This window comes from Protopterus annectens, chromosome 1.part0, assembly GCF_019279795.1.
Source record: "Protopterus annectens isolate FY-2018-M chromosome 1.part0, PAN1.0, whole genome shotgun sequence".
Lineage (NCBI taxonomy): Eukaryota > Metazoa > Chordata > Ceratodontiformes > Protopteridae > Protopterus > Protopterus annectens.
This window is the reverse complement of record NC_056725.1, coordinates 407,506,717-407,533,781: the sequence shown is the minus strand read 5'-3', so window position 1 is coordinate 407,533,781 and position 27,065 is coordinate 407,506,717. Positions and strand designations below refer to the sequence as shown.

At 39.6% G+C, this 27,065-nt stretch overlaps 1 protein-coding gene across 1 annotated transcript in view; it reads left to right on the top strand.

Annotated features, from left to right (window-relative positions):
* Positions 1 to 27,065, top strand: part of PEX6 (peroxisomal biogenesis factor 6) — a 737,640-nt gene that overhangs the window by 505,707 nt on the left and 204,868 nt on the right. The window contains exon 12 of the mRNA XM_044060276.1: positions 6,658 to 6,719. Within this exon, the coding sequence (XP_043916211.1) occupies positions 6,658 to 6,719 (62 nt within the window). The remainder of the gene's footprint in view (positions 1 to 6,657; positions 6,720 to 27,065) is intronic.

The following is a 27,065-nucleotide window of genomic DNA, read 5'->3' as shown; positions in this document are numbered from 1 at the left end:
CAGGGCCTTTGCCTCTTCAGTGGCATATTGGAAAGGAGCGGAATTTAAGTATTCTGTAGGCAGCAAACATGGCCTTCTGACCATATCTTTACGAAGCACTACAAGCTGGATGTCTTTTCTAGATCCAAAGATCGTTTGGCTAAGACCATTCTCCAGAATCGTTATCCTTCCTCTTCCCAGGTTGGGAAAGGTTTTGGGATCTACCAGAATGCCAGTAAGGCAGTCTGTTGAACATAGTACAGTTACGCAAAGTCCTACTTAACCTGTAACAGCAGATGTTCATACAACACACTGCCTTAATGGCAGTACCTACCCACTGTCCCCCTATTTGAGTGAACATAGTTTGGTTTTGTGCTATGCACCCTTAATTGTTGTGTGTCTGTGTCTGTGTGGCTTTTTGATATTGGAACAGGAGGTGTTTGCAAACATTGTTTCCATCTTCTCTTCCTGCTGGACCCTAGACAACCAAATGTGTCCTGTCTGTGAGTTTGTAAGTCATTTCTTGTACTGACATGTGATTGGCCGTCACACCAAAAGACAGGCAGCGGAAAAGACTCTGATTTAGTTGACTGCCAGAAGGCAGTAGCAGGGCACTGCTACCCAAATGCTAGTAAGGCAGAGTGTTTTACGAACATGTGCTCTTACAGGTGAGTAGGACTTGCACAAGTGTACTTTACTACTGAAATGCACAATCTTTTCATGCTATGTGCATCACAACACATGCCTATATGTTCAATAATGGGAAGTTTTAACTGGTCAGATAAGTGTTTTTATATATATTAACCCTTAAATTAGTTGACAGCTTTCCTGCCTGTTGCATTTAGTCAAAAAGAAATCTGCACAACTTTTTGTGAGATTGATAATAATACCAAGTTTGGGGAAAATGGCCTTTCCCAGTATTGTACGATCTTGAAGTTGTTATATTTAATTAACAGGAGGACTTTCCCCCCATGCAAACAATATTTAATTAACAGGAGGACTTTCCCCCCATGCAAACAACATTGTTTTTAATTTGCATTCTCCGAGATGATGTATCTGAGCATACACATTGGACTGTTGATTTTTTTTCTAATCAGTATTTCAATTGTCAATCTGCTGAAGTTTCATTTAACTTCAGTATACATGCGTGTGTGTGTGTATGTATGTATGTATATATGTGTGTGTGTGTATATATACATATATATCTATGAATATATATATATATATATATATATATATATATACATACATACATGTATATAAAATACAGATACATATATCAATGAAACTCGAGGCAACACCATCCAAAGCAAAGGAAACCTTTATTACATATACCACAGGCAGATAAAAACATAGTGAGAGCTTTTGCGTTAGTATCAGCGCTTCTTCATTCTTAATGATTCTAGCAAAGAGACTCCAGTTTAAATACATCAAGTTAATAAAATAAATTGCTACCTGACCAATAACATCTCTAAATCCATTTAAAAATCAGCTACTTGATACATTCATTACTTTGGCTAAGTTAAAAAGCCCATTTGCAATTTTCATTAGCAACTTTCTTAAGCATACATATATAAAAATGTAATATATAGGTACTTACGTGTTATTGGAACCAGATTTCTAGTGTGCCCTAATTCGTTATGCTGGTCAGAAAATATTGATGTTAATGGTAAAAGGGGTGTGTAAAGTACTAATTCTTAGTATTCTTACTATGACATTGCCATTTTTTCCATAAAAGTGTAAATTTAATTGACAGAGTAATACTGTCATCTGAAAATGCGGCTAGACAGACAATGCACAGCATACATTTTCACCAAGTTTACACTGAACACTAAAGTGAACGAATATGTTTCAGGATCGCACAGCAACCACTGTTGACATTGTCCTTGGAGTTATGAAGATTAGAAACAGTCACAGACTAATAGTCATGGGGTTTGCATACCCCGAAATACAATTTCATGTCCAGTGTTGTTTAACCCGAGAGAGACAGACAAGAAGTGAATGAACAAAATTGACAACTGCCATCGTTCTTTCAAAAATTAACTCTTCTGCGACCGTGACTATTATGTTTCTCAGTGTACTATATAAGGCATGCTCATGTTCTATTGTAATGCAGTTAAGTAACCCAAGATATAAACAAGCATACCTAAACAGCAACAGTCTTTTTCTGACATTTAATTGATGACAGTCCAGAAAAGAAGACATAATGGTAAAGAAAACACACAAAACCACATTTCCACACCATTTACGAACACATTTCAGGATTGGACAGCAGCCGCTATTGCCGTGAAAAATCTGATTGCGATAACACGTAAGTACCATAACATACGTCTGTTCTTCATAAAATGTTCTAGTAGTTAAGAACATCTCTATCATATAGGTGGGTGCAACATGTATATGCAAAATGTTCCCATTGACACACAGTGAAAAGAATAAAATAAAAATCTCAGTGTGTCACTAGATGGCAGTATAATATCATATTCAGAATTACATAATATAAATAAGTATCTAAAACTTATATAGTATTTATAGTTGTTGTTTGTCTTTTGGCTTTTTCTTGGTAAGGGGTCACCACAGCGGAACTCTGGTCCGCTAATGATTGGCAGTAGATTTTTAAGAAACGCCGAGGTGCCAGCTCGACGCCCAACCTTCAACGAAGGCACGCCCATCTTTCGAACGCTACCCAACCGTGGGGAGGATATGCAGACTCCACACAGAAGGTACTCCCAAACCAAGCAGAGAATCGAACGGGAGAACCTCTTGCTGTGAGGTTACAACGCTACTGATTGAATAAATAACTGTGTATTATGTTGGTTAACAGCAATATGAAGAAGTTATTTTAAAAAACGCATAGTTTAAATGCCCCATTAAAAATATTATCTAAAAAGCCAAAAACTTGTATATAAAAACATAAACATTCTAAGAAACATCCCTAGATGGCAGTATAAGCTGATGTTACAAAAGCCAGTATTCAAGAGCTGATATTATTAATGTCATGTGTATATTAATGTGCATAAATCTGTGGTTAATGCACAAAGCAAGTTACTACATAATGCATATTATATTTATAGCAGTTTTAATGTACTACTGAAAGCAAAAAAAAATATTAAATGTATATAAAATATGTGTGCATAAGTAAAGCTGTCTCTATAACCAAGAAGATACAGCGTGGTAAACCTAATATATAACTGTAGATACACATTCAACTAGTTGAAAACCAAAATTCATATTAGTGATATATAAAAAACTATAGTAATCTCCCTATACGGCATGTAAAAATAAATTGCAAACTTAATGAATGAATAGCCTATTTGCCAGGAATGGTTTCAAATAAACTTTTTCATTGAGACCACGTCCTTTAACTGCTTGCAACTTCAGAATCCATTTATTTTCTTCTTTTTCTGTATGGTTTCTAATATTCCCTAATCTAATATTTTTACTAATCATCTCAATGGCTAGGAAGAGGAACTTATGGGTCAGATAATTATTAATTGCATGCTTAGCTAACACATTTAGATCGTCTTCTTTATGGATAGCATACAAGTGTTCTCTGACCCTTTCACGTAAAGTCCTATTCGTCTTACTTATGTAAAAGAAAGTGCATTTCTGGCATTTCGCTAAGTATATTAAATCATGTGATTTACAATCAGCATAATGATGAAATGTATAAATATTACCTGTGTCTGGATGTCTAAAGGCATTCTCATTTGCCATGTAAGGACATTGATTACAGTTTCTACATGCAAATGTTCCATTTCTTTCTGATTGTACCCTATTTGTCTTGTTCTTATCGTAACACAATAGTCTTTTCAGAGACTTAGTATTCTTATAGGAATATCTCGGTGTAGTTCCTACTATTCCTAGAATTTTTCATCAACAGTCAATATATTCCAGTGCTTTTTCACCATCTTTTGTATTTTGTTATTACTAGTGTAGGGAATAGTCAACCTATTAACATGTAATAATGTGTTTTTTTTAAATAACTTCTTCATATTGCTGTTAACCAACATAATATATGGTTATTTATTCAATCATTTAAATACTATATAGATTTTAGATTCTTATATATATATACATATATATATATATATATATATATATATATATATATACATATATATTATGTAATTCTGAATATGATGTTATACTGCTATCTAGTGACACTCTGAGATTATTATTTTGTTCTTTTCATTATTTGTCAATGGGAACATTTCCAGTATGCACCCATCTATATGATAGAGATGTTCTTAAATACAAGAACATTTTATGAAGAATTGATGTATATATTATATTTTTATATATATGCTTAAGAAAGTTGCTAATGAAAATTGCAAATGGACTGTTTAATTTAGCCAAAGTAATGGATGTATTAAGTTGCTGATTTTTAAATGGATTTAGAGATGTGATTGGTCAGATAGTAATTTATTGTATTAACTTGATGTATTTAAACTGGCGTCTCTGTTAAAATCATTAAGTCTGAAGAAGCGTTCTTAGTAACGCAAAAGCGCTCCCTACGTTTTTATCTGTCTGTGGTATATATAATAAAAGTCTCCTTCGCTTTAGATGGTGTTGCCTCGAGTTTCTTTGGATTTTACAAATTTTTATCATAGAGGCACTTTACCCAGCTGACTGTGCTTGTTTTATTCTTATACACACACACATACATACATACAGTGAGATAGAGAGAGAGTGAGATAGTTGCAGTATACACTGTTAGATGCACACTTTGTTAGCAAATTATATTGCTTTATCTTTTTGTCAAACTCCCTACTTGTTGATTGTAGGAGATTTCATGGGTTGAATGAGTTGAATGAGAACTGTTTATATGCTGTGCGAGCTGTTCTTGAAGATGTTTTTTTTTTTGTTTTGTTTTACCACCATTGGGTGTAGTAATGAGTGTTTGCAGGTTATGGTTAGAATAAGGGCTAGGTACTGGAGTAGGTTTAATGGTGTGTATGTGCTTGAAGGTTTTAGAATGTGTGTGTGTGCAACCATTTCAAGAGTTTGCAGGTTATGGTTAGAGGAGAGGAAAGGCAAGTTAAGGTGATATTTTTATTGTTTTCTGTGTGTGTTTGAATATTGTGTGTAGCGGTACTGTTGAGGAAAAGGGTTCTGGTAAGATAATATGTAGAGTTGAGATTAAAGGCAGTGGTAGGGGCTAGTGTTAGCACACATGAGTAAGGTGATACAGGGATGCTTCCTGTCCATTGTTATTCATGCGTGCTAACTGTAACTTTGTCACTATACCTACGCCTAACTGTACATATTGCATTAACTGTACTAATATTCAGTCAAATTATATCTGTATTTCTTTTAACTGCAAAAAATAAACTTTCTTCTGTGTTTTTTTTTTTTTTTTTTGCAATCTGTTCAGTTTTGATTTTTTTTTTCTTTTGGATTGAGTTTTGACATGCAGAAATCAATGTAATTTGCATCAGTGTTTCTACAAATTGTTTAAAATAGACATATGCACACACATTAAAAGAGCAGAGAGACAGAAAGAGGCAGACTGTGAGTAATATGTGAAACTAGCCTGCATCAGAATAAAAAAGAAAACCATTAAAAGAAAAAAAAATAAATGCAAAGACAGCCTATCAGTAGGGAGAAGACTCTGTGTATTTTTTTCCTGACGTGAAAGTGTGACTGGCCAGGTACAAGCTTCTTTAGAAAAGATATATAAAGCCAAAAGCTATGAAATCTGTTGAAGCAGTGAATGCAGAAAGCAGTGAAAGAAAATATCAGGCACGGTGTGGGCTTTTATTGTGTGTATTTGAGTAAGAGTTGTTGGCCACTTAGCTGAGATAGTTGCCTCACTTTAAGGATGATGCAGAAAAATTAAATACAACAGCAATGAAAGTTATAAGAGAGTATATCACACTACATGTTTGTGAGCAGCAGTAGATTAATGCATATTTGAGTAATTCCAATATTAGACATTTGCACTAAAAGCTACTCTGAGTAAACTACAGTCATGCAGTTTTAAAATATCAGTCCACTTGCAGGAAATTATACCCAGGTATGTTAGTGTGCATATGAAGTAGAACATGAAGTGATGTTGAGTTGTACGCTTGTATATATGGAAACATGAAACTTAACCTTTTTAATGGGGTTAGATTGAAGAGGGCACAGTAGAGACATTGTTAACTAATTTTGACTCTGTTTTGGAATAGAAAAAGCATCAGTTGTATTTTTTCAATGAGAACATTTTGCATATGGTGGGAGCTTGCTATCTTTAGCACATTGTTTGGGAAAGTGTCTTTTGTCTGGTAAATTCTTCATCAATACTCAAAACTCTGAAGTTTGCATTTGTGTGTATTTGCTTTTAGCTCTTCCATGTCTTCCAAATGTAAAATAAATAAATAAATACAATAAAATGTCAATGAGCCAGATTCCAAAAGAGTTGCTCTTTGTGTAAATCTCCCCTGATTCTGAAAGATTTGCTGTCTGTGCAAGTGTCTTATACTTGGAACCAGATTCCAAAACACCTGCTCTCAGTGTAACTGGTCACTCACACCAAGAGCAAGTCTTTTGGAATTGAGCCTTTTTTTAATGGTACACATGAAAACTTTCATTTATTTACATAACATGTGGTTTAAGATCTGGACTTTTTTCTTGATCAGTGTATGTAATAAGTAACATAAAATGATTGCTTATTTTGTTTCTTTTTTTAATATATAGTGTGAAGGGACCAGAACTCATCAACATGTATGTAGGACAAAGTGAACAAAATGTGAGAGAAGGTATGAACAGAAAACCATATTATGCATTTTTTGCTTTCATAGTAAATGTTTGTTATGTAATTATTTGTTCTGCAATTGCTTATTTTATCTGTTTCATTGTTATGATGCAGTCAGTACCTATGTTGGCACTCAGTATATGCATTGGGGTTGTAGATAAGGTGCATTGTAGAGAATTTTTCCAGCCTTTTGATTCAGTGATGCCTTTGACAACAATGTTGAATAAGGAAAGAAATCCAGTATTATTTTCTTTCAAGGAAGAAATAAGTTGTGTCCAAGATTTATTGCTCAAAGCGGACAGAAATAGTATTTCCCAATAAACGAAAGTGACAGATGCTTGCAAGGATACAAAGACGCATAACTGGAAGTACTTGCCTTTCTATTCAGAAGTTTAGTCCCTCCATGTGGTGTATTCTGGTGATAGATTGGGATTAAAATAAAAGAAAAAGTGATCACAATTGTATATTTTAAGTTGTTACTGTCATATATGTACACATTATGTCTCCTCCCCTACTCTCAAACGAATCTATAAAGACTAATTTTAAATATTGTTCTTGTATACATAGAATGTTGCTAGAATAACACGTTTTATCTGCAAGTATTATCTAAATGAGATAAAGTATGACACTCCCATGCCATTAGTTAGTGACTACAAAGCTTAACAGTTTGGCAAAAAAATCACAAATCTTGTGAGGAACACACCAGAACATGAGACAAGATCAGAGACTTTTGAGAGCAATGCCCCCTGCACAAATACACACACACACCACAGTTGCAACCACTTGTATAACCGTATGTTTACAATCAAATAAATGCCTAAATTGTTGTTGTTGTTGTGTCTTTCGGCTTATCCCGGTTAGGGGTCGCCACAGCGGAACTCCGGTCCGCTACTATTTGGTAGTGGATTTTTACGTGCAGAGGTACCAGCCCTGATGCACAACCTTCAACGAAGGCACGCCCATTCACGCATGCCTCCACACAGAAGACGCTCTAGCTGAGAATCGAATGGGACGTCTTGCTGTGAGGCAACAACGCTACAGCACCACTACCGTGGGCAAATAAATGCCTAAATAATGTCCCAAAATCATATTTTAGCTCACCATTGTCAGAACCATACAGGGCATCCCACTGCAAAACCCCTCTGCCCTCCCAAACGTTTAGTTTAAGAATCTGCCTGCAATTGGAAAGTTGCAACAATAGCGAGCTTACATTGTATTTTTGAAGGATATGAAGTGTGAAACAGAAATGCCTGTCATTATTTAGCAACTGCAGTCCTTAACAATTTGCCAGAAAAAAGTCACAGTTTTAATACCCTTAACACCCCTAGTAAATCCACCATTTATGATATAAAAAAAAAAAAAAAAAAAACACTTGCTTCATGCACCAGCCAGCCCAGGGAAAGGAAGTGAAAGCCTGCAATTTGATTAGTTAATTACACTCGCCTTACAGTGGTCAGTGCAGTTAAACAATCAGCTGTCCCATCTGGCACCAGAATTATGGCTAAGGAGCTCTGTGACCCAGTTATATTTTATCTGTTTAAGTAACAAACTGCTGCAGAAATACTGCATTTTCAGCAGCATAATATGAAATAGAGAAATGGCCTGAGGATGCGGCCAGAGGATGGGCACAAAACAGTTTGGAGCATGGCACCTGTCCATGGACCACATCAGTAGCACTGTAGTAGGAAGTACTTGAGGTAAAACATCAACTGTATTTTAGAATGCTTTGGACTTGGATGAACACTGACCACTTTCTGCTGGAAATGCCTTGAGGGACTCCTTTTTGCACATCTCTGTGCAGATACTTCCGAAGCATCCTGAAAACAAATATAGTAAGACATACTTGGTTTTAATGGGGAATCTATTATTTATTGATGCTTAGGTAACTGATTATAGGTTCATAGGTTGGTACTAGTCTATCAGCCCTAGGGCCTATACAAGCCTAGCCATAACAATTCCCTGGCTATTTCTTCCCACACTATTTACTTCCCTAGACCCCTGTCTAGCAGGGCGACTGACATGATCCCCGGGGTGAATTTCCTTTCTCCCATGCAGTCGTCAAGGTTCCTTTTGAAGAGGGCCAAAGAGGCACTCTGCTTGACATGTATGGGCAATCTATTCCAGAGTCTAGGGAGTCTCTGGGTAAGGAACCTATCTCTCCAGCAAGTTTTGTTTATTGTGATGACAAGGTTTAGATCCCTGGAGCGTGTGGCTCTGAGGGATTGGGATTTCTTTAAGTGTAGCATGTCCAACAGCTCTGAGTTTGACATGGCCTTGTATGTTAAGCAGAGATCACCTCTGACTAGACAATATGCGACAGAGTATAGCTGGAGTTTTTTAAGGTAGTCAGCGTAGGGCATCTGCATTAGGCCTGTGATTTTTTTAGTGAGGTATTTCTGCGTCCTTTCCAGTTGTTGCAGATGTCTTGAGAGGTACATACCAAACGGGGCGTTGTATTCTATAATAGATCTAATGAGGGATGAGTACAGTGGGACAATGACCTCCTTTTTTCTTGATGAAAAGCCCTTAGTGATGAGGTGTGCCACATAGAAGGATTTTCCTGACTGTTGTGGCGATGTGGTTATCAAAGGTGAGACCACTGTCCACCTGTGTCCCTAAGTCTCTTATCACACTTTCGGTGTTTAGTGTACTGCCACCTATATGGTAATTCACGGGTACATGTTTTTTCCCAAAGGGGATAACTATACATTTCTTGGCATTGAGCTTGAGCCCATGGCATGGCTCTGGCACCAAGCATCTGTTTCTGTAAGGCCCTTTTGTAGAGTATCCACATCATTTGGGGATTCAATAATGGCTCCCAGTTTGCAGTCATCTGCAAACTTTGTTAGCCAGAGTCCCTTAGTGTTGGCCTGTACTTCAGAGAAGTAGATGCCAAACAAGAGTAGTCCCAGGACTGAACCCTGAGGTACTCCACTTGTCACTTGTCTGGAGGTGGATTTGGAGTTGGCTACTTTTACAGTGTGGGTTCTATCAGTAAGCCAGTTAGCAACCCATTGGGTGACGTAGGGATTAATGCTGAGCTTAGTAAGTTTATCTATGATTCCAGAGTGGGGGATGGAATCAAAGGCCTTGGCAAGGTCTAGATAGGCTGTGTGAACCACCTTACCCTTGTCCATGGCTCTGGAGACTGATTCGAAGAAGTCAGTCAGGTTCAGGAGACAAGATCGGCCCTTCACGAACCCAAACTGGGTGAGGTTCAGTGTTTGATGGTTGCCAATGTCTTTGTTTATAAGTTCCATGATAATACGTTCCATGGCCTTGCAGATAAGGCTCGTCAGACTGATGGGATGGTAGTTTCTGGGATCCAAGGTGGATCCCCTCTTGTGGAGTGGGATAACTGTAGCTCTGCGCCACTCATTGGGCGCGAAACCTGAGGTGAGGCTCTGATTAAACATGACACTTAGGTGAGGTGTCAGTTCATATTGTAGTTCATGTAGTACACAGCCCGGGATGTCATCTGGTTCCATGGATGCTATATTCTTACCTTTGGAGAGTGTGTTTTTTTGTTTTGTTTGTTGAGGATTTCGTAACAGGAAGATTTCAAAGTTGGTTTAATCAGCATTATAACTGAAGAAGAGAGGAGAGCATGCTTGCTTTGTTTTCTCCAAGTTTATGCAACATCATGTACATACATACGCGCGTGCACACACACACACACGCACACACACGCACACACGCGCACACGCACACACGCACACACACACGCACACGCGCACACACACACACACACACACACACACACACACACACACACACACACACACACACACACACAGTGACCTTGGGAGTATCACTTTTTTGAGTGCAACATCCCTAGTTTTTAGATGTTTAATTGTGCTTCATTACATCCCAATTAATCAAGATGCATAGTAAATCCATTTTTAACATGTATCTCTGCTTTCTTTTTCAATCTTTAGTATGAACAACAAATGATCTGAGTTACGTATAGGGTTTCAGAATAACTACTTTTGGCTGCTTCTCTGTGGAATCTTCCTGTTTCATTACCCTGTTTCCTTTCCATAATGGGAGTAGGTGTTTTGCTATCAGTTCAGTCTTTCCTGAACATAGCTCATGTTCTCAGACTGCAATAAGGATTCTGTGTAATTCTTCTTGTTATAATCTGCAGCCCATCATTAGCTGAGTTGGCAAAAGTCCTTGCAAAGGAATATTTACATTCTTGCGAAGTTAGTGTATGTCTTGGTAACTGTCATTGTTAGAACTCTTTGATTTCTTCACAAAGGTTTTTACAGACTTCTTTGCCCTATTGACTTAACTGTTGATTTCCTGATAGTAGTAGAAGTTATCTGTTGAAATTCTTGTTGCTGTTAAAATTTCTTGAACTCTGTACTTGCATATTGCGGATCTTTGTCTGACATTACTCTGTCTGGAGTACAGTCTCTGGAAAACATCACATCCTCAGAAAACTTTTAATATCTGCCCAAATTAGACATACATGATCTTGAAACAGTAACCACTATATTCCTTCATTACTCTGGTCTTCATGCAATTTAAATATGAAATCATATTTTTTCTTGAATTGCTATGTTAAGCATGATATGGTGTATACTTCCAAATATATTGCTGCACTTTTCCATCGAATAAGAATAAAGTTTTTATTTGGAAACTGATTTAAGGCTATTTTGCGTCCTTTCAACCAGAGGTTAGTCAGGGATCTGGGAACATATGTAGACAGTAATCTGGCCTTTGACCAATATGTGGCCAAGGTAGTAAGAAAATCATTCTGTGTCACCCAGTTTATAAGTAAGGGCATGGTGTCAAGGTCTAAGGAAGTCATAGTGCCACTTTGCTTGCCCTCTATCAGACTCATCATTGAGTATAATGCCCCCTTTGACATGCACCAGACTAGACATATGCAACAGTTGGAATGCACACAAAGGCTCCTTATCAGGAAAATCCAGGGTATAAACACATTGTTGTCCTCTATGTATCACTTTAAAGCTCTGTCTCTATACTCCCTTTCTCAGTAGTCTGCCTTTTACAGATTACTGAAAAGCAATCTCTGTCTGGTATACAAGGAATCCTCAGATACAGCTCTGATGGAACTTTTGCACATCCGCAGCATCAGAACCACTAGATCCAAGGATTTAAATTTTGCTTGTGACATACGTAAGACACATTGGAGAGGCCGATATTTGTCTCAGAGGGTTCCCATGCTGTGGGACAGGCTCCCTGTTGATATAAAGCAAAGTCCATCCCTAAACCTATTAAAGCATAACCTTGACCAATGGATGGGAAATCAGAAATTCACCCTGGGTGTGGCCCCCATATCTCCAATAGACAGAGGCAGATAGTAATGCCCAAATTAACATACCCCCATAAAACCTCTAGAAATTTCCTAACTGATATACCCCCTACTAATAAACTCCCATGATACATAATGACACAATTGGGTTGGGTTGCATGACTAGGCCCCAGTGGTTTTAGCCTAGTATACATTGGATATAAAGAGTATACACACCCTTGTTAAAATGCCAGCTTTTTGTGATATAAAAAATGAAACCACAATAAATAATTTCAAAACTTTTCCCACCTTTAATGTGATTTATACCCTGTACAATTCAATTGAAAAACAAACACATCTGTTTGGGGAAAAATATAAGAAAATAAAAAATGTACAATAAGCTGGTTGCATAAGTGTGCACACCCTTAAAGTAATACTTTGTTGAAGCACCTTTTGATTTAATTACAGCATTCAGTCTTCTTGGGAAGGAGTCTTATCAGCATGGCACATCTTGACTTGGCAATATTTGTCCACTCTTCCTTACAAAAGCACTCCAAATCTGTCAGATTGCAAGGGCATCTCTTGTGCACAGCCCTCTTCAGGTCACCCCACAGATTTTCTATTGGATTTAGGTCTGGGATCTGGCTGGGCCATTCCAACACTTTAATTTTCTTCTGGTGAAGCCATTCTTTTGCTGATTTGGATTTATGCTTTGGGGTTTTTGTCATGTTGAAAGGTGAATTTCTTTTTCATCTTCAGCTTTCTAGCAGATGCCTGAAGGTTTTGGGCCAAAAGTGACTGGTATTTGGAACTGTTCATAATTCCCTCCACCTTGACTAAAGTCCCAGTTCCAGCTGAAGAAAAGCAACTCCAAAGCATGATACTGCCACCACCATGCTTCACCATGGGGATTGTGTTCTTTTGGTGATGTGAAGTGCTGTTTTTGCACCAAACGTACCTTTTGGAATTATGGTTAAAAAGTTCAACTTTGGTCTCATCAGACCATAACACATTTTCCCACATGCTTTTGGGAGACTTGATGTATTGTTTTGCAAATTTTAGCCGGGCCTAGATATTTTTCTGTGTAAGAAAAGGCTTTCATCTTGTAACCCTAACTCATAGCCCAGACATATGGAAAATACGGGAGATTATTGTCACATGTAGTATACAACCAGTACTTGCCGGAAATTCCTGCAGCTCCTTCAGTGTTGCTGTAAGTCTCTTGGCAACCTCCCTGACCAGATTTTCTCTTGTCTTTTCATTAATTTTGGAGGGATGTCCAATTCTTTGCAACGTCACTGTTGTCCCATATTTTCTCCACTTTTTGATTACTGTCTTCATTGTGTTGCATGGAATATCCAATGCTGTGGAAATTTGTTCATAGGTTCATGGTTCATAGGTTCATACTAGGCTATCTGCCCTAGGGCATTTATAAGCCTAGCCAGAGTGTGTGTGGCTTTCACCACCCCTTAGGATGAGAATACTATACCCATTAGTTTGCTGTGCCTCTGTCCAGCAGTGACACAGAGATGATTCCCGGGGTAAACCTACGATCTCCCATCCACTCGTCAAGATTTCTCTTGAACAGAGTCAGTGAGGGGCTCTGCCTCACATGGACTGGGATTGTGTTCCATAGTATAGGGAGTCTCTGGGTGATGAATCTGTCCCTCCAGCACGTCCTATTTATATCCGTGTTGAGGTTTAAGTCTCTTGCTCTCGTGGCTCTGGTGGATTTGGATTTTTTGAGGTGGAGCATGTCCATTAATTCCGGGTTGGACATGGCCTTGTATGTCAGGCACAGATCACCTCTGAGCAGACGGTATGCGACTGAATAGAGCTGGAGTTTCTTCAGTCGGGCAGCATATGACATATGTTTGAGCCCCTTTATCCTTTTGGTGAGGAACTTTTGGGGTCTTTCCAACTGCTGCAGGTGTCAGGTAAGGTACATTCGAATGGGGCGTTGTACTCAATCATTGGTCTGATAAGTGAAGAGTACAGGGGTACAATGACCTCTACTGATCTGGATGTGAATCCCTTCATGATCAGGTGGGCAATGTAGAAGGTCTTCCTAACCACTTTGGCAATGTGAGTGTCAAAAGAGAGGTTACTGTCAACTTGGGTCCCTAGGTCCCTGATAACGTCTTCCGTGTTTAATGGATTACCACCTATGTGGTAATTAGGGGTTACCTTGTTTTTCCCAAAGGGTATGACTATACATTTTTTGGCATTTAGCTTAAGGCCATGTTATCCATTTCTATGAGACCTCTCTGGAGGATGTCTGTGTCTGATGGAGTGTCAGTTATGGTGCCCAGTTTGCAGTCATCTGCAAATTTTGTCAGCCACAATCCCCCTATGTTTGCCTGCACTTCAGAAAAATAAATGCCGAACAAGAGGGGGCCCAGGACTGAGCCCTGTGGGACACCGCTCGTGACTGGCTTAGAGTCTGACATGGCACCAGCAACTCTAACCCTGTGGGTTCTGTCCTTGAGCCAGTTTGCAACCCATCTTGTGACATATGGGTTTACATCTAAGCTGGTGAGCTTTTCTATGATGCTCGAGTGGGGTATTGTGTCGACGCTTTTGCTAGGTCAAGGTAGGCTGTGTGAACTGCCTTACCCTCATCAATGGCCTTAGTGACTGTTTCGAAAAAGTCGACCAAGTTCAAGAGGCAGGATCTGCCCTTGACAAAGCCAAATTGGGTAGGATCCAGTGTCTGTAGGTCCCCAATGTCTTTATTTATGAGTTCCATTATGATCCTCTCCATAGCTTTGCAGACAAGGCTCATCAAGCTTATGGGGTGGTAATTTCCAGGGTCCGTAGAAGCACCGCCTTTGTGGAGTGGGACCACAGTTGCCGTCACCATTCTTTGGCACGTATCCTGTAGTAAGGCTAAGATTAAACAGCAGCCTTATGTGTGGGTTTAGTTCCTCATTGAGTTCGTGTAGCACACAGCCGGGGACACCGTCCGGTCCCATTGATGCTGTGTTTTTTGCTTTAGAGAGAGCAGCTCTCACCTGGTCATCTGAGATGTTTGGGAGGCTAGACTCTGGTGGGATAGATATTTCTCCTTTTGGGGGGGAAGAGGGAGGGGAGAAATTTGCACTGAACCTGTCTGCCAGTATGTTGGCAATGTCTGTGGGTTCAGTGATTTTTGTATCATTTTGGACTAATTCTGAGCATATCTGGGAGTTTCCACCCAGGTTTCTAACATAGCTAAAGAAGGCCTTATGATTGTCTTTTGTGTCATTAGCGATTTTTCTCTCAAAGTTGGCCTTGGATGATTTTATGAGTGATCGTAGTTTTTTGCTAGTAGTGATCAGAGATGCCTTCCCTTTTAGGGATTTTGCTCTGTCATGTAGTAGCTTTCTCCTCTTGTTGTAGAGTTTGTTAATGGCTGGGGTCCACCAGACCGGGCACCTGCCTTTGGTGGAAAGGGTCTTGATTTTATTAGGGATTGCTTGATCCATACATTCCTGGAGGTGCTCGTAGAAGGCATTTGTAAGGGATTCAGCAGCGTGGGTTGTGGTTTCCACTGGCTCGGGGGCCTTGAAGGATACCACTCCAGTCTTAAGAAGTGTGAAGTTTGCTTTTGAGAAGTTCTTCACTGTGGTCTTTTTTGCTGGGGTTGGGGGCGGGATGTGGATCTCCAGTGAGATTAATTTATGATCTGATCTCACCAATGAGGGATACCCTTCTCGTGACTGATACTTTTCAACAATAAGATCCCTTTGATGCTTTGTAAGCTCTCTGTGAACCATGGCTTTTGCTGTAGCAGGCAACTAAATAAATGTCAGAACGATTGTACTAGGACAGCTGAACTTTATTTGGGGTTAATCAGTCTCTTTAATTGATGACAGGTGTGTACCCAAGAAAACTGAATGCTGTAATTAAATCAAAAAGGTGCTTCAACAAACTATTAGTTTAAGGGTGTGCACACTTATGCAACCAGCTTATTGTACGTTTTTTATTTTTTTATATTTTTCCCCTAATGGATTTGTTTGTTTTTCAAGGGAATTGCACAGGTTATAGGTCACATTAAAGGTGGGACAAGTTTTGAAATTATTTATTGTGGTCTAATTTTTTATATCACAAAAACCTGGCATTTTAACAGGGGTGTGTAAAATTTTTGTATCCACTGTATACCTGTGAATAAGAGGAATGAGGCAGTGGTACTCGGTAGGGGAACCTCTTTTTGCAATCTTCAGTCAACTCAGGTTTCAAAAGAGCAGAAAGAAAGTACCAAAAGTCTTTTTCTAGACTACCAACTTAATCTCAGTTTAGGTCTTGTATATTCTTGCCAGCATTTCTGTCCTTAGAGTTAGGTGTGACCACTGTATTAGACTAAACAATCGAGCCTTGTGTGCAGCTTGAGCTCTTCTTTAATGGAATTTATGGTTGCATTTCTTTCCTCATAGCAGATTTCTCTTGGGTCATCCTTTTGTGTAGCAAGATCATTCTTATTAGACTGCTGACACTCCTTAAGCTTATTTTCATTAAAAAACAACTGCAATTTATCCATTTTACTTAAGTTCCTCACAATTTTGTTTTCTTCTCTGATAGATGAGCCTCAGCATATGTATACTTGACACCTGGTACGCTTTGAAATCTTAATGATGATATTTGTAGCCATGATGTTGCCTTGTACAAGGACTTCCTAAATATATTTTATCTCAATTGATCTGGTTCCAGCATTACTTTTCCACATAAATATGCCCATGTGATATTTTGCCACCATATAATGTGGCAAGTAGCATGTTTTCTGTCTTCTAATATTTTTTGTATGCTGTAATGGCTGTGGACCCAAAAGTAACTGTTTTACCTTGCTGAATCACTGACCTTCTTCCTTTCTGGCTGGCATCTGCTTGTGTTGTACCTGATTTAGTCACATCCAACTGTCTCATATGTATGCTTCCACTGACAGGTGTCTAGACATTTCATCCATTTTTGCTCTCTATAATAGTTTGTAGCCTCTCGCATATTGGCAAAATGTTTACCTCTTTTGTTTGCGCATCTTAAGAAACAAAACATAACTGTCTTTCTTTATGTGGACAACTGTTTGATAGTGATAGAAGCAAAGGAGCTATTTAATGTGTTATATCATGCAAACCATTGCTTTGTTCCACTGTCTACTATCGGTAAATTACAAGTAATTTCATCCACCTCAGTGTCAGTGTTTGTTTTTTTTTTTTTTTTAAGAACTGTCTAAGTTTAACAAGAACAATATGTCCGTACATAAGGCATTGCTGCAGATGAGGCTACTGAGTGATAAACTTACATCCTGCCTTCTTGTGGATATAGTCATTTCCTTTATGCATGATGTCTGTAAACATCCCAGTGCCTTTTAGACTCATGTAACAGGGTAGGCCAATACTCAGCACAGAGGGTTACTATGTTCTGTGGATGTGTCAGTACCCATAGTTCAAGGTTTGTTTCCTCCTGTTTGCTAACATAGTATGCCCACCTTTGTGTCTGCACCATAAAGGACACTAGACAGTGGCTGTGTACAGACTTGGAATTGGAGCACACTACTACAACTGTCAGTAGTCAGGCAGTTGTTATCTGACCAACTGAATTCTTAGCTAGTCCAAAAATTGGCCACCTGGATTTAATCTTGTGAACTCCACAGCAAGTTGTGCCATGGGGAAATATGGGGAACCAAACAGGATGCATTTCCTCTTGCATTCTTCTGTTCCAGTAGGCAATATTACACAAAATGAAGAAACAATGGTGTTTCAGAAACATTTAGAACTTCTCAATAGAGCCTCAAGATATGATGGTTCCTGTCTCACAGGTCATGGGATGAAGTTCTGTGGTGGCTAGATATGGTTAACATTTCCATAGGAATGACAATATTTTCAGTATCAAAAGTATAAATTCTGACCATAAATTCTTTGAACTGTGTTTGAAGCTAATTTTGGCAACTTATCATTCCAAGGCAGCTGGTCTCATTAGGAGAAATCACTCCCTATGAATACGAAGGCAAACAAGGCAGATGACAAGGACCTAACAGCTTTCCAGCACACTTTTCAACTGGGCCACTTACAAATCAGTACAGACAGTACTGCAATGAAGAAGTACACAAGAAATGAGGGATCAAATCTCATCAACTTTCCAAAAGACATGATTCAGATGTGGGAATCTACAGCTACTAGTAGCTCATATTATAGGCATAGATAATCAGCTTGTAAATGCTTGAAGCAGGGAAAGTGGCTTTAGCATATAATTGAAAAGCAAATACAGAAAATCTTTCGTCAGATTGTACAGTTGTGGGGTTCTACCATAAGTGGATCTGTACGCTATCCATGACAGCAGCGTAGTAAAAAGTTTCTGCTCCCTTTTTCTTCATGAGACATTTTAGAAAATAGGTGTATTTTAAAAGATGCAACATGGTGTACTGTCTTGACCTTTACAAAACACTAAGTTATGTGAATATTCCTGGGGTAGGACATGTTATGGCATAGCTGTAGAAATGGGGGGTAGGGTAGGGGAGTGAAGCAAAGCCAAGCGTAGTGTGTGTCCTGTCCTCAGATCAAATTATAACTGAGAGCAGTCAGTTTATAGCAAGTACAAAACAATTAGCAAAGAGATACAAAGAAAAATAGATTTCTTTTATTTCCTGAGGTGAAATAAATGGCATATGTAGTATAGTCTACTGGTCAAGAAAAAGGGGACAGTAGCTAACTTAGTAAAAGTTCCTTAGAGTGCACGGATTGTTTCACAGAGACTTTCAGTCACAGAGCAGATATGTATTTGTCTGATTAAAGTTAATACACAGCAAGGGTCTTCATGATAAATGTGCTTATATTGTACAATGACAACATATTCAGTAAACCTGTAGGAATAGGGCCTTGTGGCAGAGCTCCTGCAGTGTTGAGGTCAAATGTAGTGACTGCAGGCTGTAAAATGAAAGAAAGAGAAAAACTGTACTAAACTCTAATGTTATATTGAGACATTAAAGTTAGTACTTATACCAAAAAGAGATGGAGGAAGGACCACAGTAAGTTAGAACAAGAGAATACGGGGGAACTACAAGTGCAGAGTGATGGCAAGAAAATTTATGAATGTAAACTTAAAGTAGTTTTAGTAGGAAATATAATGAGGACCACAGTAATACAGTGTGTATTTACAGCTGTATTGAGCAAATTATCAGAACATAGCACTACACTAAGTACAGTATAAAACCATCACTAAGTGATAATTCATGGGATTTAACCAGTGCTACAGGACAGTGTTATATCTACCTGGATGCCAGCAACTCAACTTACATACATATGTGTTAAAGGGAAACACGCTCAGCATACATAAAGCTTATCTGATCTGAATGAAATCGTTACAAATATAATACACTACCAAAGTCTTTTTACTGTTCTGCACAGTCTTAGAAAAAATAGAAATGCAGTAACATATGACACATACCTGCTCTATGAAGGAAGGTAATGACTAAGTGTAAGAGGAGACAACACTAAAGATGCTATGTAACATTACATTCTACTACAGTGACCATCCTATCCTCTGATCAAATTATAACAGAGCCATCGGTGTTACAAAGTAAAACTGCTTTTCTGTCATTTCCTGAGGCTAAGTAACTGGCATATGTGTTTTAGTCTACTGGTTAAGAAGAAGGGGACAGTGGTCAACTTAGTAAGAGGTCCTTAAAGTACACAGATTGTTTCGCAGTGACTTTCAATCACAGAGCAGGCATGTATTTCACTGATTAGTTGTATCATTGTGTACTAACTTTAATGAGGCTAGCTTCCTTAGCATTCACGGTAGATCCATGGCATCTAGATAACCACCTTCATTTACCTGCTATGAAAAGTGGATAGCAAGAATCAGGATTGTTAGTCTCAGGGATGCAGTTTAGATTTGACCTGAGGTGTAGAAGACTAACTGTCCCCTCTCCACATGGTTGGCTCTGAAAACTGAATCAGGATGTGCAGGCTATCCTGCAAGTGTGTTTGAGCTTGTAGCCTTTCTGGTACCCTTGCTGAATTTGCAAAACTGTTAATCTTCTTTGCTGATTGCTAAACAGGTATATGAGGGCAGTACACATCTGTTAATTTTTGATGGCTGTTCTTTGCCCTTCTCAGGCCTCAATTGCTTCTCTACTGTCACTTCTATACATATTCCTACAATGTACCAGACCTGTGCCTTAACAGCCATCAGATTAATGTGTAGCCTCTGCTATTGCATCTGATGTCAGTTTTCATTCTTTCCACAACTATTGGGTTTAGATCGGATCCGTCAGAAACGACTCAGCTGTTGCAAAAGCTCTTGTCAACTTTTAACTCTCAAGCGTCACCCTTACCTGTAGTACCTCAGATCTTGTATTCTGCTTTGAGCAAAAGCCATGGTGACTGCCACTCTCAAGCTAAATGATTTCTTCTTTGTTAAGATTACTATTTTCTGGACTAAATTTGTTAAAATCTTGATTCTATTTACTCTCCCTTGCATATCACTTCCTTTTATTACAGTTTCTTCTTCTCCTTTTCTCTTCTCTCGTATGTTCCATACTCTTGAATACTATAATTAGTAATCTATTTCTACAATAGGTGTAGCCTCTATAGTACCAGTGCTGGTATTTTCTTTATTTTTTTAATATAGCTGTGTCTGTTTAAAATAAAAAAAAATCGCTTCTTGACGTTTTGGCTAAGTTCTAGTGTAATATCAGTCTTGCTAACTTAATATTGGTGTTATGGCTAGGAGAAAAGCCCTTCAGGATTCTAAAAATGCCTCAAGTGCGAGTACAAAATTCCATTTTCAGATGCTCACACATTGTGTGTGTTGCTTAGGCCTCTTGCACTTACAAGAAGATTGTGCTATCTATTATGGCTTTAATCCCAGAGCTATTACAGAAAGGAAAAATAAAATGATTTTTAAAGGGTTTCTTCCTTCCTCTCTTGAAGAGGCTTTATCTGGGGCTTCATCACCTGCTAAATAAAAAAAAAGTCTAAATTTCCTTCTCCAAGCCCTTCCACTTCTTCCTCAAGGGAATGAGATCAGTCTAGAAAAAGACCTCTATTGGATCCAACTCTTTCATCGGGTCATAAGAAAAGAAAATCAAAAATATCAAATCAGACTTCATCCTCCGATCCAAAGCAAAAAAATCAAAAAAGAAAAGTATTAGATCCAACCTCAACATCAGATCTGAAAAATAAAAAGATAGAGTTATCAGATCCGACTACCTCAGATCCAATGAAAAACTTGTCCAGTCCATCTACTTCATCAAGCTTAATCTTGCCAAGGACCAGCTATTTCCCCTCCATGAACCCTGTCCCTTCCAGGATCCCTTCACCCTTTTTGGAAAGACCCAAGTTTCCTTTGGCAATTTCCACTTGTTCTTCTAGGAGTCTTGCGGAAGATGTGGAGAGAGTGTTGAGAAGAATTCTCTCGGCACAGAGCCTGACAAGTATCCCTTTGGCTCCTAACCCTTTGGGTCAGGAAGTCTGAACTTCCACTACCCATCCACCTTTACCAGTTCCTTCTCTGACTTCTTCCTTGTGCTCAGAGTCCTTGGATCCGAGCCATCTGGCTCCGTTTGCCTCAGATCCTAGCTTGTTCTGAGCACTTCAGTTAAGTCAGATTAGGAAAGCTCTTGAAGCTGAGGCTACCCTGTCAGATTGGAGGTGTTGGAGTTGAGACTGAAGTTTTCAGAGCAGTCTCTTTGCCTCAGGGCCTCGGCAAGGGCTAGTTGAGCTCCAACTTCTGCTTTGGGAGATTGTCCTTGGAACAGGGTGGGACTATGCTCCAAAAGCTTGCCTTTTTGTATCCAGAGTCCTGTCTGTCTCTGGAGAGGGTCTGACTTTGAGGTTATGGAGAGAGCCTTGTCTGCCTCAGCAACAGAGATGGTTCCTATCCCATCAGATCCTCAGCCTACAGCCTTGCCATATCTACACCTCTCATCTCCACAGGGACAGCTGGTACTGAAACCCCAAACTTCCCAACAGGGTGTCCCGATTTCTGATACCTCCACAGAGCATTCCACTAGGAGGTTCCTAAGAAGAAGGTGTGCAAGAGGAAGCACTTGGATTCCCCAGAGGAATCTGTCACAGAAGATACAGATTTGATGAAGGTGAAGGATCCCCTTGATCACTTCCTGATGATGTCACATTCAGGGACGTCCTTGAAATCCTGAAACGGAAAGGTGGCTGGAAGCCCAGCAACCATTCGTCTGAGGAGTCTGTATCCCTGGAGCCATTTGGTACTGGCCTACCTACCTCTTGGGTGACTCCACCTGCCGACTAACTCATTGAGTTGATTTTGCAGCGGGCATGAAAGGATCCCGACACCACTGAACCAATATCTCGGACACCTGACAAAGTTATGACAGCGCTGGAGGAGAAGCAGTTTTGGTCAAAAGGGTGCCAGTTGATGCTGTGGTCATGGCGTTGGCCACTAAGAAGGAACTTGCTGAGGAAAATTCTACTGTTCATCCCCCCAACAAGGAGTCTTGGGCAATGGACAGATTTGGGAAGCATATCTATACTTCAACAACATTCGCTTTAAGGTCACTGAGCTATCTGGCACATTTCACCAGGTTGCAGAGAGACCTGATTAAGGAACCTTCTGACACCGTCTCAGGATCTGTTTCTGAAGAAGTACAAGCATCTGTGACTTCTCAGTTGGCTTTTTCTGCAACTGATTTCCAATTCTTCCATGAGGCTCATTTTGCACATTGCCGTAGGAAACTCAAGGTCAGTGGGTTCAGATGTTTCCATAAGGAGACGCACCTGGATGCATTTGTGCCATTTTGCAGAGCCCTTCAAGTCTTTGTTCATCAATGCTCCTTTTGGCAGCATGTCTTTGTTTAGCCCCAAGATAAGAGACACGTCATCCAGGTGTGAAAACGATGGAAAGACCCTGTCTGCTGTGGGAGTACTTTTTTCCAGCCCTGAAAGATCCTTTTCCAGGAATCAACAAGGTAGTGGAAAAATGTGGCTCAAAAAGTCCTAAGGACCTTTCCAGGATACACGTGGAGGAGATTCCCCCAGGGTAGAGGGGGAACTCCAATGGTAGATGCTGCCCCCATGGCAGAGATGGCTCGCAAAACCAAGGGTCCAGAGATTCTTTCTTTGGCAGATCCTTCCAGCATTCCTGAACAGAGGCCTGATTGCCCCCTCTGGAGAAAATCAGCATTGATTATCCCTGCACCGGAGAGCGTTGATAGACTTAACAAAAGATACTTAGATGCAGAGTATAACTTCCAGAGGTTATATAATACTCTTTTTTTTCTTCCACCTGCAATCTCAAGAAAGGTCCCCGATGTTTCATCCAGAGGGAACAAGCAGCAATATAAATACAAAAGCTTCTAGAAAAAAAAATAATACAAGCCAAAGATGACAGGAGACTGGAGACCAGTTTTGGATCTCAGCAACCTAAACAAGTCAGTTTGATGCACCAGGTTTCGGATAGTCACGGTTCAGTCCATTCTCCCTTTAATGGGCAAGGATGACTGGATGTACTTGATAGACCTTCAGGATACGTACTATCACATAAAGATGGACAATCCAATAGGTTTTTTACACTTTAGTTATTACTAGTTCAGTGTTCTGCCCTTTGGCCTCACCACAGCCCCAAGGGTATTTTCCAAGTGGATGGCAGTAGTAGCAGCTCACTTGGGACTGCAGGGATTCCATGTGTTTCCATATCTAGATGACTGGCTCATTTTTACTCCGACCGGGCATCAATTGATAATTGCAAGAAAAAAGGTTCTCCTAACATGCTCTGTTTAGGGGATGACCATAAAGTATGAAAAGTCTCATCTGGAGCCAACTCAAAGCTTAGAGTTCATAGGGGCATTTCTCGACCCAAAATCAACTATTGCTTCACTTCCTCCTTCAAGAGTTCAGATAGTAAGATTACAAGTCAGAAAGGTAATCTGCAGTACAAAGATCTCAGCCCACTTGATCCTTCAGGCTGTGGGATCGATCAGTGGCAGCGGCAATAACATTAGTACCATTAGCCAAATTTTACATTAGAATTCTTCAGTGGATGCTTGCCACACAATGGTCAATACTTTCAGTCCTTGTCTACTCCGATTCAACTCACCCACTTGTGCAAGAGAGATCTTGTGTGGTGGATTGTCGGATCCAGTTCTATAAGGCTATTTGTTTGTTCCCCCTCAACCCAAGACCATAGTGACCATGGGTGCTTTCCAGCTGGGGTGGGGGGCTAATCTGGGCAAGAATGTCCAAGGCACTTGGTCCCATGAAGAGGCCAGTTTGCATATCAATGTCCTAGAGATGTGTGCAGTGCTATTAGCATTGCAGGCACTTCAAGATGCTCTTTCTTCAGGGACAATTGCAACTCAAACGCTCAACATGTACGTAGTTTGGTACAGCAACAAACAAGGAGGGACCAGATTTTACCCCTTTTGTCGAGAAGCACTCAGGGTGTGGCAATGAGTGATCTCATCCAACCATTTTCTTATGGCAAACTAACATTCCTGGAAAGACCAACATGATAGCAGACAAAAACTGAGCAGATGCATTTTTTTACCTCACAAGTTGTCTCTCAATAAGAAAGTGACAGAATTGATTTTCCATCAGTGGGGCCAGCCTTGCTGTGATCTTTTTGCCTCTCACCTAAACAACAAATGCAGTAGCTACTTCGCCCTTCTCCCACCAAGGGATGCGCTTTTTCACAATTGCCCCCCCAGTCTTCTTTATACATATCTTCTAATTCACTGATTCCAAAATTCCTGCAGAAGGCAGCCAGGTTGAAGAGCAAAGTAATCCTTATTGAATCCTTACTGGATTCTGGATCTGACTCCAGACCTCCTATTCTCACCTAATGGGTATGATCCATCCAGATATACCAAACCTCAGTCTTATGGCTTGGTTTCTCCAATTCCATTAATACCCAGACTACTTATGCTCTTTTCAACTGTGCAATGAATATGGTTATCTTCCCATAAACCATCTACAAGGAAACTTTATGCCAGTAAATGGAAAAGGTTTGTTTACTGGGCAATTCAAATAATATGCATCCCTTTTCAGCTCCAGTACATGATAGTCTTGTATTTTTGGCTTCACTTTTTAATGAAGGAGCTAGGTCATCAACAATTAAGGTACAGTCAGCAGCACTTTTGAATTTTCAAATGGGATTTGATGGTTATTCAGTGGCTTCTCATAAACCTTGCAAAGCCTTTTTTACGTGCTACACTCCTCCCTTTAAAGATCCTACTCTTCATGGGATTTGAATCTGGTACTGCAAGGACTTACCCACTGCTTGTTTGAACCAGCAGCTAAATGTGATCTTAAATATCTTTCTTGAAAGATTATATTTTTAGTAGCCATTAGTTCTGCTGGATGATTTTTGGAAAGTCAGACTTTATCTTCAAAACCACCATATTAGATCTTTCACAAGGATAGAGTCACATTACGGACTAATGCTTCCTTCTTTCCTAAGTTGGTCTCAGAATCTAATATCAATCAGTCCATTAATTTACCAGTATTTATTCCAAATTTTGTAAACAAAGACGAATGCTTGATACATTTACTAGATGTTTACAGACAATTGCATTTTTGCTTACATAGAACAAAAAAAATTAGAAAACCTGACCAATTATTTGTTTCATTAGCGGATGTCAAATTGGGGAAACCAGTAACCAAAGTAACCCTAGCCAAATGGCTTACTAATTGCATTTCATTTATTTATAGCAAATTGGGTGTCACCTTACAAAACCATTATGAGCTCACTCAATTGTATCCATGGCAACTTCCTCTGTTTTCAGGCTAGAGCATCTATGGATTACATGTGCAGCAGCAACTTGTGCTACTCCACACACTTTTGTTACTCATTACCAATTGGATTTGGTCTCCAAAGGTAGAGCATCATTTGTTTCAGTAGTGCTCAGGAATATCCTTCCATGAGTCCACCCGTGATTTTAGGTAGCTGGTAACTCTGTCCCATTAGTTGAGGATTGAATGAAAATTGACATCAGATAAAGAAGTTATGTACTTACCATAATGCTCCATCTGTGTTGTCCATTTTCATTTTTCCTCAACTCCCCACCCACCGGTGCTCGACCTTGAAAACTCTTAGAAGAATGAGTGGTTAAGCAACATCAATATTCTTTATACTGAGCTCCAGATAAGGTCTTCTTCCTTGTTGACTACAAATGTTTCTTTCTAATAAAATCAGCAGACAAGCTCTGAGGTACTTGGGGTTTTTGCACTGTGGGTAAAGGAGAAGCTCGAGAGTTCAAGGTTGCCACAAGTTTTACAACAGCCAAGTCGGATCCAAGGGATCGGATCTGAACCCATTAGCTGAAGAAGAATGAAATGGGCAACACAAATGGAACATTATGGTAAGTACATAACTTCTTTTTTTTTCCTGTCATGCTTCTGAGGCTGACCTGAGTAAGTTCAAGGGATTTGTTGAAAAGAGGAATGTCACCTACTTTATCAGTTTCTCTTGGCTTGACAGAGCATTAATGAAATGGAAGCTCTTTTTTTGGAATTAATAAGGGCAGTGAGTCATCTATTTTTACTAGCCTTCGACTTCTGAGGTCACCTTCTTTGTAGAGATTGTTAGATTACTAATGTCCACCTCAGAGTAGCACACAGTCCTTGTTCTTTTCCTACAAAGATATTAAATGCTAATCTGGTACACAGTGACACAGACTTGGGAGTTCCTATCACATTGCAACCTGTTACTAAAATGGCATTTTTACTGCCTAGTAGTAACACCGTGAATCACAGTGTACATTGTCAAAGAACAATTATTTGTACTGTCTCTCCGTGAATGGACCTTTCTTATTCAGCATGCTGACATGGACTCCTGGATTGTTTCTTTTGCTCAGCATTAGACCCACAATCCCATCCTGTGGCCATTTCCCCCAGGGTAAAAGTCCAAGACCCTGGACAAGCTTAACAGGAGATCCACTGTTCGGCCACACTGGGCTTGCCAGTCTGTTAACTATCCATACTGCACTAGCACAAACCCTGGAGAGCTGTCTTCTCTTCCCAAGGCTGACTATCAGAAGTCAGAGGAGGAGCTCCTGCACACTGCCTGCAGTTTAAGGTTCCATGTGTTCCACTGCACATTTGCTTTACTTTAAATGGAACATTATCAGTAATTGGC